The 12,634-nt window shown below is 45.3% G+C and overlaps 1 protein-coding gene across 1 annotated transcript; it reads left to right on the top strand.

The window, feature by feature from the left end:
* Positions 1-2,755: 2,755 nt before the first annotated feature.
* LOC123929731 (C-C motif chemokine 2) lies at positions 2,756-4,661 on the top strand. The gene is made up of 3 exons (XM_045985731.1): positions 2,756-2,898; positions 3,684-3,801; positions 4,169-4,661. The coding sequence occupies exons 1-3, from the start codon at positions 2,823-2,825 to the stop codon at positions 4,278-4,280; spliced, it is 306 nt and encodes a 101-aa protein (XP_045841687.1). The 5' UTR covers positions 2,756-2,822; the 3' UTR covers positions 4,281-4,661.
* Positions 4,662-12,634: the final 7,973 nt, after the last annotated feature.

Raw genomic sequence — 12,634 nt, 5'->3', positions numbered from 1 at the left:
CCTCAGTACCCTTCTTTGGGCCTTTCCCTTATATGCTCCTGAGCAGGGACCCAACCCAGAGCTTGTGCTGGGACATTCCCAGCACAGTTCCACGTGAGATGGCCTTGGCTCCAGGCCCAGCAACTGGAATTCAGGCTCCAGCCAAACACCTTGTGTTCCATGGGATCCGGGAACTTCCAGAGCTGCCTCAGAGTGGGAATTTCCACTTGTTTCTCCTCTGTGACTGACCTTCCAGCTGAGGCGAGCATGTCTGCTTGACAGAGGAGGTGGGAGGAGGATAGCAATCAAGAAACTTTCTCTTCAATTCCCACCCTCCCATCTTGGATCTGTTTACTGTCTCACACTCGCAGAGACCAAGTCACTTTCCAAAACTGATGATCCTTCTTGGAAGTAGAGACTTAGCTTCAAAGCATTAGAGGTCCATTTAACTACTCTGGAAAGCCAAGAAGATTTCCTGTGGGACTGGGACCCTGGTCAGTTGCCCACACCTCCCCCACCCCCACCCTCTGGAATATGATTTCCTCACATGGAAGAGAAGATGTGGGAGCTCGCCGTCTCTCCAGAGTTTTGGGTTCCGGGTTCCAGGGTTCTAGGCCTGACCGGGACATAGCTGACCCAGGATCTCAGCATCTTTAAACCTGTTCACCTGGACAGAACCCAAAGAATGGGTGGGTTCCTCAGGGAAATGGGATCCAACTCTCCTAGCCCATGGCAGGGGAAACTGAGTGATTAGGGAAGGGTTTGCATTACTATGAGGGAAAACTTCTGGGAAGTTAAGGTGAGGTGGTCTGGGAAGACATGGGTGAAACTGCACAGTCTACCTTCCAAAACATGCTTTATTCATCCAAGAAGAATGGACCGGCAGAGCACTGAGCCAAAAGCGGAGGGCTTTCCATGAGGGCAGGGAGTTAGAGGACTAGCAAGACAGAATGAAAATAAGGCTCCGGGAGGGGTACAAGCCAAGCAGCACATGTATTGACTTGTTCTCTCTATTCTGCGTTTTTGCAATTATACCCAAGAGTCTAGAGTGGTCTCTCTGCAGAGTCTCTGCTCTCAGATTCTCTAGGAAACCAGCATCCATCAGGAGACAAGTCTAGCACCTGGGAGTAAGGATTCTGGAGTCAGAGCATCCTGGGTGGAAGCCCGCCTCCACCTGCTCTTACCCGTGAGATCCTGGACAAATTATTTACCTCCGGTTTCCACCCAAGGAAGATGGGGGGTTTGGAGGACCGAGGCAATGCTGGGAAGGCCCTCAGCACAGGGCCCGGCTGCTGGAAGGCACTCCAAACCAGCGGCTCTCCCTTTCCCTTGCCATTGCTGACCACCAACTGTGGACCAGACATGGTCACATGCTCAGGAGGACTCATTTCTTATCACACAGGTAGTGATTGGCAAGTATTTCCTCCAGGAAGCTCTGTGCCTTTTCAGAGGGTTCGTCTCCACAATCCTTTAAGAAAGGATCACTAGATCCTTCGATGGCCGACTGGGCAAAAGTGAGCTCAGAAGCACAAAGCCCTGGAAGGAGTGAGTTGAGACCCACGTTCTAGTCTCAGGCTTGACTCAGTCGCTAAAGGGCCTCACGGGAATCCTATCGTATTTGCAAAAGAAAGGAATTCGCTGAAATCAGTGTGAAGGTCTTTAAGGTTTTATGATGGTGATTTCGGGGTGTCTGGGGATAGCGCTAAGGCAGGCATTTGAATCCTGTAATACTGTTCCTCTGCTCACTCGGGCTCCCTGGGAAACAGAAAGGACCTGGGATACCAGCTCCCCACAGCAGGGATGCCCTTGGTGCCTGCTGCTGCCTGCGTTGTTAACCACAGACTCCACATCCCACAGCGACTTAAACCACAAGGACTGTTCTTCGGTTTGCCTTTCCATGCCTGCTAATTGGGCATATGTAGAGGACAGAGGACGCCCAGGTGTATCAGCAGACAGCCCGCTGGACGATGAGTCACAAACACTGTGCCCTGGGAACCCTGGCAGGTTATTTAACCCCTCTGTGCCCCAGTTGTCTGATCCATAAAATGAGAATTAACAATACCTACCGGGTGGGATTGGAGAATTGAAAGACCTGGCATTTGTAAAGGGCTTAGGGTCTTCCCGGCACAGAGTAAGCACTGTCTGAGTATGACATGGAAATTTCTCTGTAGCCCTATATGATCTATATGGCTTCTTCCAAGTCTTAAACCCAGCGATCCTTAGAACTCGGTTCTACGGTTACAAAATCCTATAGTTCTGATAAGCTTCGATTGTGCTGGATGTTAAGAAGCAAATGGATTTAGTGCGCTGCTGGGGAGCCCAGCAAGAAGGCATCAGGACCCATTCCTGGCTTGGAAACTTCATGGGCTGTTGCCTAAAGGCAAGCGAGTGAGGGGGAGCCTGAGATGCTGTCCTCTCCTGTGACCTCTCTTTCCTTGTTTCCTCTTTGACTGCAGAGTTCTCACTTCAGAGAAAGTGGAATTCCTCGGAATAATCTGCTTTGTTCACATCTGTGGTCGCTCTGGACATAACTGTTCACCGCCCACCTCCACTTCTGCTGGTCTTAGCAGCAGATGGAAAAAGTGTCCCGCCCGGACTCACTGCTTCCTCCTACTTCCTGGAAACCTCCCAGGGCCCCACACTTGCTCAGCACATTTTTGATTCCTCTTCGTCATTCATTGAGAATGATGCTGCCCTGGGCCAGACTTTCTCTCTTAGCTCCACCCTCTCTTACCCTCAATAAAAGGCGGGCAGAGCAGCCCCAGGAGCCAGAGGAGCAGAGAGGCTGAGATCAACCCAGAAACCTCCAGGTCTCACGCCCAAGCTCCCTGCTCCCCACCGACATGAAGGTCTCCGCCACACTTCTCTGCCTGCTGCTCACGGTTGCCGCCTTCTGCATCCAGGTGCTCGCCCAGCCAGGTAAGCCCCTCTCGCTTTCCCTCTGAAGCCCATCACCACACCTCTGGGTTCTCATGGGCCACCAGAGCAGGAGGATCACCCACAGTCTCCTGTCCATGACTGCTTTCCTAGATCAGGAAAGTCAGAGATGGACTGAGAAATCAGTGAAACTGATCACTCGGTTGCTCCTGGGAATTCCAGCTGTGGACCCCAAAGCCAGTCCTTCCAGGTCTCCAGCTCTTCCATCATCCCCTCAGTGCCCCTGCTCCTTATAGCCATGTTTGGGGGGGAACTGGGGTGATCAAAAAGAGGGGGACTGTAGTGGAGGGTGTGCAGGGCATTTCCAGAGGTGGTAGAGGGGAAAGGAGGAGATCCAGAATCTGGCCTGTGCTTTGTTCAGTCCAGCATCCAGAGACAAGGCTCCGCAGAGGCATTGGGGGTCAGGGAAACTCATAACTTGGAGCCCGGAGGGGGACCCTCAGCTGATCTCCCCTGGCCCCTGGATATTTGGATTATCTCTTCCTCCCAGGATTGATGATTAAGGACACTCCCAGGAATTATCCAGTTTTAACAACTCCCGCTTCCCTCTGTTCATTATCAATGCTATGCACCCATTATAAAGTAGAGGAAACTGAGTTCGTTTGACATTCAAGCTCTGAAGCATAGGCAGAAATATTGGGATGTATGGGTCCTACCTCCACTCCTGACTTCCCTTTGCCTTCCCCTTACTGCTCCTTTCTGCTACGATTAAGATCAGAAGAATCTAGTCCATCCTAAAATGCTTTTTCTTTGTGGTCTTATTTCAGATGCAATTAATTCTCCAGTCACCTGCTGCTATACATTCACCAATAAGAAGATCTCAGTGCAGAGGCTGGCGAGCTATAAGAGAGTCACCAGCAGCAAGTGCCCCAAAGAAGCTGTGATGTAAGTTGAGCACCTCAGCCCTCCTTGGTTCATTTCTTCCTCTGGGAGCAAGAAGAAAGCCTTACAAACTTAGAGTCAGAGATGTGGGTCATCTAATCTAATATCCAACGGTGCCCAATGGGAATTGAGGCCACAAGGTCAAAAGAGACCCCCACCATCACTCTCCATCTGGGAGCTTATACACATCCTCCCAATTTCCTTAGTAGGAAGTCAGGATGGCTGAAACTGGGGTGGTTGCCTAGGTGCCCTCTTGCCACCTGCCTTCCTCCTCTTGTTCCCATGGCAGCAGCTCAGGGCAGAATGGGCTGGAGTCCGAGGCAGAGATCTCAGTGGGACTCTATCTAACTCCATCCTCTCTCCTCTGCAGCCTCAAGACGTTCCTTAACAAGGAGATCTGCGCTGACCCCAGTCAGAAGTGGGTCCGGGATTCCATGGCACACCTGGACAAGAAAACCCAGACCCAAACTGCAAAGCCATGAATACTCACTCTGAAAACTGAAGAATCTGAAACTAATTTATTTTCTTCTAACTTACCCTAAATGCCCTCTGACATTTTATTATAATTGCAAAGGGTATGAACTGTATTGATATGCACACGATGCCTTAAGTAATGTTAATCTTATTTAAGTTATTGATGTTTTAAATGTATCTCCCATGAATACTAGTACTTTTTTTTTTTAATATGAACTTGGAAACAAACTACTTTCCTCTGGGGGCCCCAGTTCCAACCCCTAGGCTGGTGTGAAGATCCTTGGAAGGATCATTAAGGCAAGACTATGTTTTAAATTCTAAAGATTTCTTACAATGGTATTGTGGAAATGTATATTCTGTAGCTGTTAATCAATATACATATATATATATTTTTGTACAAAATCTGACTTCTGGTGTTTTCTTGAAGGAAATTAAAAAGCTGAGCATAATCTTGGTGAGGAGGAAGGAATGTGGTTGCAGAGGGTGGGTTTGTGTTGGGAAGAATGACACTGTGGATTGGCCCTGGTCTTTTCCACCGGGTAGGCTCCTCTGAGTAACTATAGAAGAATCTTTAAGGCCGGACCCAGGCATTCCAGTCCTACCACTCCAGTCCCTGAGACCAACTGCCCAGATCCTAGTTATCCTTGTCCCCTGTTTAGCAACACACCTATCTCCTTTCTCACAGCCCTTGACCCCTGCCCTCAATCTTTCCCATAACCTAATGCTACTGCCCTGAATTGGGATACTTGCCCCCAGTCTCTCCTCCTCCAAGTCATCTCCAACTTAGAGTAATACAGACACTGCAAACTTTGGGAAATCATGGAGCGATTAAACGACCATTGATAAAATGGTTATGCTAAGATTTCATAAAGAAGATATGACTTCAACTTATCTTTGATGAATGCACAAGATTTTTCTAGAAAAAAAATACAGTATCATTTAGAAGAGGAAGAAGAACTTTCTCTGTCCCAAATACATAAATAAATAAAATCTTAAAAATGGGGGAAGTCTGGGTGGCTCAGTCAGTTGAGTGTTGTCCAACAGTTGATTTTAGCTCTGATCATGATCTCAGAATTATGAGATTGAGCTCTGCCTTGGCTCTGTACTCAGCATGGAGTCTCTTTTGTCCCTCTGCTCCCCTCCCATCTCCACCCTCACACTTGCTCTCTCTCTCTCTCTCATTTCCAAATAAATAAATAAAACCTTAGAAGAGGAGAGAGAAGAATGGAAGCCAATACCTAGAGTTAGAAATGATGATGACATGTACATAAAAGAGGTTGAAAACCCATCAGATGGGAGTAGCGGTCCATAGCTGTGTCAAGGGATGGGGAAGTTTAAGAAAGAATGTTGAGTCAAAGGTTCTGAATGTCAGTGTGGTAAGTCAGTGCTTAGCCTCACAGGTTGAAAGGAGATGATGAAAATGTCTGCACCAATGTGGAAGGACATGCCATGTTTGGAGGCTCAGAAGTGAGTCAGTAAATGTAAATTATTGGCCTCTGAAAAGCCTGGAGAAGTATGAACAAGGGCGAGGCTACTGCCATGATTGAGACAAGAGGTGATGAGTGTCTGAATATGAAACCCAAGAAGCAATTTTGGAGAAGAATGAACTAGGTAGAGTGAAATGCTGTGCATTGTAGTTGGAGAAGGAACTATGACATAAGACATAGACATCCCTTCTACAACCTGCATTCTAAGGAGACAATTTCCCTGAAATCAGGATGTACTTCTGTCCATCACTACCCCCATTTCAATTTAAGGAGCTTGGGATCATCCATTTATATGGATAAGCCTCTTTTTCCTGAATGTCCGCCTAAGGTCTATACTCCCTTGGATGGCATTTGACCTACCTGGAAGGTATTTGATCCCTCTAGGTACAGACAGCCTTTTCACTAAGGAAAGTAGATATCTTGCCCTATTTTAAAAAAGATTTTATTTATTAAAAAAAAGATTTTATTTATTTATTTGAAAGAAAGAAAGCATGATGCACAAACAGGGGGAGCGGCAGAGGGAGAAGGAGAAGCAGACACCCTGTTGAGCAGGGAGCCCAATGTGGGGCTCTATCCCAGGACCCTGAGATTATGACCTGAGCTCAAGGCAGCTGTCTAATAGGCAGAGCCACACAGGTGCCCCAATATCTTGACTTACTGAATAAATTCCGTGTGGTAAATGTGCAGATTCATCAGGCCAGTCTGGTGGGGAGATGGCTGGTGTATCAAGCTAGACCGGGCAACGCCTTCCATAGCTGGGGAAAATGCTGCCTGGCAGAGACACTCAAGTTCTCATCCCATCACTGGCATTGACTCATTCTGTCATTCAGGGCAGATGGAGTCTTCTGAGTCCCCATCAGCAAAGTGGGGATGATAATGTGTTACAGAGAGGAACTCCACGGAACCAAGTTTCGAGGATCTGGGAATGCATGTCTTGGCAAACTTCCATTTCTACCAGTTGGAACTGAAGAGGAAAAAATGGGATTCTGTTTCTCCATCCCCAAGCCAGTCCAGGTCCCTGGTTTGGACTGAGGGATTCCATCAAAGCTCCAAGTAAGATTCCCCAAAGTCCGCTGAAACATCAGTCAGCAGACAATTTATTGGCTGTTTTCTACGGAGCTCACTGACCCATGCACCCTGTCCACCAGCCCTCCCTGCCTCTCCTCCACCTCTCCAATCTGCAGCTTTGTTTGTCAACCAGGACGAAATCCCTCGTGGCAGTGGATGCCAGGAGGGGGAAGGAAGTGCAGGGCAAGCAAATAGTACATCCCGGTACCGTTTACTGAGCATGAGACCCTCTGAGGCCAGGCAGATTTGAGGTGGGGGGTCTGGAAGTAGGGGAAGCTGTGAGAGGGTCTGTCTGTGAGCTCAAGCCCAAAAGTAATCTGCTCACATTCCCTTTCCAAGCCATTTTTTTTTTCAATCTTCAATCCATTTTTTTTTCCTCCAGCTAAGCATGGGATTCCTTGCTCTCGTGTGACGAAACTATGAGCACGAAGCCCTGGCAAGAGGCCCTGGTTTAAGAAGGAATGCCAAGTGCAGTGTATTCATTTCCTGCAGTTGCCAACGATCTTTTCCAGGAAATCTATGCTTTTTCTAATGTATTCAAGATCCTTCCAGCCTCTGCGGATTCCAGAATTGTTTCTACATTATTATTATTATTATTATTTTAGTATTCATTATAGCAACATTCCTCTTCCAAGTATCAAAGTCTCTATTAGTTTCTTATTGCTACTGTAACAATATATCATAAACTTAATGGCTTAAAACAATGCAAATATATTACCTTATAGTTCTGGAGTTCAGAAGTTTGCAATGACTCAGCAGAGGGGCACTCCTTCTGGAGGCTCTGGGGGAGAATCTGTTTTCTCGCTTTTTCTAACTTTCAGAGTCCACCCGCATTCCTTAGCTCATGACCCCTTTAAAGTGTGAAGGGGCGGAGCTACAAACAATCAAAGTTTTCATACTGTTGAAATTAAGATGGCATTAATTTTAACCAGGTTGTGATACATGATAATGTTACTCTTCAGAGTGATCACTAAGAAAATAACTAAAAAATTATATATAATAAAAGAAAAAAACAGAATAAAAGCGTATCTAATAAAATGGTACTCTCTGTGCATCACAAAACGGTAATAGAAAGAGGACTGAAGTCAGTAAGATGGCCAAATAAGATGCCCCTTGTTCATATCTCCCCCTCAACAACAATTTTGCACCTATCCGTGGACAAAAGTTACTTTGGGGCTGTGGGATCTGGCACCATGAGCCAAGGAAGGAGCCACTCACGCATTCATCAGGTCAAAAGCATATAGATACCAGTCCTGGCTGTAGAACCTGCAAGGACCTCTCTTGGCTGTGGTCTGGGAGCCCCTCAGAAAGCACTGCCTTAGGCAATCTCTTACAAATAAGAAAACATCTGTGGAAGCCCAGGTTTTAGGCAGAGAAGTTCCAGCACACTCTCGGAAAAACAACAACAACAAGTCAAGTTTGCATGCATTGGAGAGGGTAAGAAGAACAGTTTGACATTACCTGCATCCCTCCGTCCCCAAAGCGACACCGACCAGAGCCAAGAGAGACCCTCTCAGCCCGTGATTTCTCCCATGGGGGGAAGCAAGAGCACCGGGAGCTTCCCCAGCTCCTGAGCTAAGACAAAGCTGCCAAAGAGACCCATTTGCCTCCTGCCTCCTCCGAAGCACTGATTCATTGAGCTGCATGATTGAGTGGGCAAAGAGGAGCTGGCCAAACACAGATAAGACTCAGACGGTGTTCAAGGGACATGGATCCCACTAACGGCACCACAGACTCCATTAAGAAGCCTGCCTACAAGCCACTGGAGATGTCAAACCCCCTTAAACGGCCCATGGGCACCCCCATACTCCATGACCCTCACCCAAACACCCCCTCCAACCTATGGCTATCTTCCTGTGAGTGTTCCTGACAAGGGAAAGGGCAAGCTGTGACAGCAGCCAGGGGGCAGGCACAGAAAGCCACATGCAGCCGTGATCTAGGGTGAGACCACAAACATGGGCTTTAGCTCCACCCTTGGGAAAGCATGGCAGACTGTCAGCACTTAGCCCCCGGGTGTACTGCAGGACTGAGAGAAGGCATGCAAGCTTAAGAATTCTGTCACAAGAGGAAGCAGGAAGCATGGAACAGTCCCATCTATAGAACTTCTGAGAAAGCTTCAAAATCACTAGCAGAGCTGATGGAAGGAAGTTGCCTCCCAAAGTCGGTCAGTGAAAACCAGAAGAGGTGACTACTGCTTCTACTTCAAATTCAAAGAAACAAAACAGGGCTTCAAGGAACATGAAAAATCAAGGAAACATGACACCACCAAAGGCTTACAACAATAATTTTCCAGTGACTGACCAAAGGCATGGAGATCCAGGACATATCGGAAAAAGAATTTAAAATAGCCATTTTTAAGGAAGCTCAGTGAGCTACAAGAGAACTGAGAAAGACCTTTTAATAAAATCAGGAAAACAAAACATAACCCAAATAAGCTTAATAAAGAAAGAGGAATCATTAAAAAGAAGAAGTTCTGGAGCGGAAGGTGGGATGAAGTAAATGCAAAACACAATAGATATCATCAACAGCAGAGTGGATCACGGAGAGGAAAGAACTTGTGAAGAAGCACCTAGAAATGTTCTGGTCAGAGAAGAACAAAGAAAAAAGAATAAAGAAGCCTGATGAAAGCCTATATGCTCTATGGGATATCATCAAAAGAAGCAGTCTGTGAATTACCAGAGTCCCAGAAGGACAGGGAGGGAGAAGGGAGCAGGAAGCTTACTTTCTTTCATTAAAGAAGTAATGTCTGAGAACATCCCAAATCTGGGGGGAGATTTCAGTATCCAAGTTCATGAAATTCATAGGTCCTCAAACAAACTCAACTGTAAAAGCTCTTCTCCAAAGACATATTGGAATGAAACTGTCAAAAACCAAAGGCAAAAAGAATCTTAAAAGCAGAAAGTGAAAAGAAACTTGTTACTTACAAAGGAAGCCTGGGAAGGTAATCAGGATTTACCAGCAGAAACTTTACAGTGGGGAGACAGTGGGATGACGTAGTGAAACCACTGAGAGAAGAAAATTGCCAATCAAAACACTACCTGGAAAAGTTGTGCTACAGAAATGAAGGATATCTGGAGACTTTCCCAGACAAACAAAAACTAGAAGTCTTCATTACCACTAGACCTGCCTTACAAGAAATGCTGAAAGGAGTTTTTCAAGCTGAAAGGAGAGAATGCTCATTAGTAACATGAAAACATATACATCACACTAGGAAAACTAAGTAAATAGTCAAATTCAGAACACTCGAATGCTGTAATACATTAAACACTTTACTATAAAGGGTAAAGGACAAAAAGTATAAAAAATAACTATAACTATAATAATTTGTTTATAATAATATTGTTTACACAATATAAAAAGAGGTAAAGTTGTAACATAAACATAAAAGGAGAGATAAAAGGGTAAAACTTTTTTTAGAAAAGATTTTATTTATTTGACAGAGAAAGACACAGCGAGAGTGGGAACACAAGCAAGGAGAGTGGGAGAGGGAGAAGCAGGCTTCCTGCTGAGCAGGGAGCCCGATGCAGGACACGATCCTCGGACCCTGGGATCATGGCCTGAGCTGAAGTCAGATGATCAATGACTGAGCCACCCAGGTGCCCCTAAGGGTAAAGCTTTTGTATGCTGTCCAAGGTAAGCAACAAACATAAAATAGACTGTTAAATCTGTAAGATGTATTATGTGAACCTCATGGTAACCTCAAATAAACATCTATAATACATAGGCAAAAGATAAATAGAAAAGAGTCAAAGCATACCACTATGGAAAATAATCAGTTCATAAATGAAGGCAGCAAGAGAGGGAGAAAGGAACAAGGGAACTACAAAATAGAAAACAGTAAGATGGCATTACCAAGTCCTTACCTACCGATACTCACCAAATGTGAATGGATTACATTCTCCAGAAAAGGCATATGTGGATGAACAGATTGAAGGAAAAAAAAAAAAAAGACCCAAATATATGCTTCCCATAGGAGACTCACTTCAACTTGAAGGACACATATAGGCACAAAGTGAAGGGATGGAAAAGATATTCCATGCAAATGAAAACCAGAATAGAACAGGAGTGGGGCACCAGGGTGACTCGTCATTTAAACTTCTGCCTTCAGCTCAGGTCAAGATCCCAGAGTCCTGGGATCAAGCCCCACGTCAGGCTCTCTGCTCAGCAGGGAGCCTGCTTCCCCCTCTTCCTCTGCCCCATAACCCCCAACCCCAGCTCGTGCTCTCTCTTACACTCTCGCAAATAAATAAATAAAATCCTTTTTAAAAAATAATATAAAAAAACCAAAAGAGAACAGGAGTATCTGTACTTACAGTGGACAAAAGAGACTTTAAGCCAAAAGCTGTAAGAGACAAAGAAGAAAAAAGAAAGATCTCAAATAAAAAAACCTAACTTCATACTTCAAAAAACCAGGGAAAAGGGCAACCTTAGCCCAAAGTTAGCAGAGGGGAGGAAATAATGAAGATCAGAGCAGAGATAAATAAAGACTGAAAAACAGTAGAAAAGATGGACAAAGCTAAGAGCTTCCCATCAAGCCTCTTTTTCATTGATATCATAAACAATTGGCTGATGAGCTTGTGTGTGTGTGTTTAGAGAGGGGCAGCTTGAGATGGGCAGTCAGACTACTGGTTTTCAAAATCCAGTCTTTGGATCCTTGAAATACATGTGGGGGAAGGGGTGTGAAGACTCCTGTCTCTGCTTCAAACTGAGTAGATATACTTTGATTTTGTTCCTAAATTTGGCTTTCCCTCCCTTGCTTTACTTGGAAAGATATTTTCCTAGCTAATCATATATTTTAAAAACCACAGCATTCCATGATCTTATTATGTGCCTTATAGCCTATGGAACAGGTAGTGGTTTAAAAACCTGTATGCAAATTCTTGTATGTTCGTTGAATTAAGAGATGTGGTCTGTGTTCTCTAACTCTGAACTTGGGAGACTTAAACCATCATGTAAAATATCCACATCCAGCTATGAAGAGGGGCCCCCGGAGAGATGGAGGTGGGGGAGAGAGAAGATTCCACTGGACTCAACCCTCAGCTGTTTAAGACCTGCCAGCTCAGACACCTGACATTGAGTGAAGGCCTTGAGATGACCCCAATCCCAGCCATCACCCAGCTGCAAAGATGCAAAAACAAAAAACAAAACAAAACAAAAAAACCCTGAGGAAGAACTGCCTTGGCTTATTCAAGAACAAAATCAATGATTGCTCTTGCTTTCAGTCACTGTTTTCTGATGGGTGATTAGAGGGCAGTTGTTTATGACAATAGATGCTACAATTTTAGGTATTATTCTAAGAATACTGAAACCTGTTTTTCTGCTAATGTTCTATTATTGTATTTTTTGGATTTTAGAAAAGCCAGCAGGATTTAGAGCAGGAAAGGATCTCTGGAACCAGGTGTCCTAGAGATATTATCTGAAAAGGAAAATTTGGGGAAATCCCTTACATCTATTTGATTTGGTAATCCTTTCTTTTTCTACATGAAGTGTTTCATTTCAAAAAGGCAGAACCCTTAGTAAGAGTCATAGATCACACGCCGCCTGGCATAGCCCACACCTCGCATACCAGCCCTGAATTCGGTGGAAGGCAGGCCGACATCAGTCATGCCTTCTCTCTCATTTTCTAGCATCTTTCCCAGGGTGGGGCAATGGGCCAGCACATGTACCATTCCGTCCTGTGATTCATTCCAAATGAAGTCCTTCTTATCACCCACTCACTTTCTTTCTATTCCTGTCTGCTCCTATAAAAGGAGGGCAGAGTCACCAGAGGAGCAGAGAGGCTGAGACCAATCCAGAAACCTCCAGCT

This window comes from Meles meles, chromosome 18 (genome assembly GCF_922984935.1).
Source record: "Meles meles chromosome 18, mMelMel3.1 paternal haplotype, whole genome shotgun sequence".
Taxonomy (NCBI): Eukaryota; Metazoa; Chordata; class Mammalia; order Carnivora; family Mustelidae; genus Meles; species Meles meles.
The sequence above is the reverse complement of the archived record's forward strand: the minus strand, read 5'-3'. Positions and strand labels throughout refer to the sequence as shown.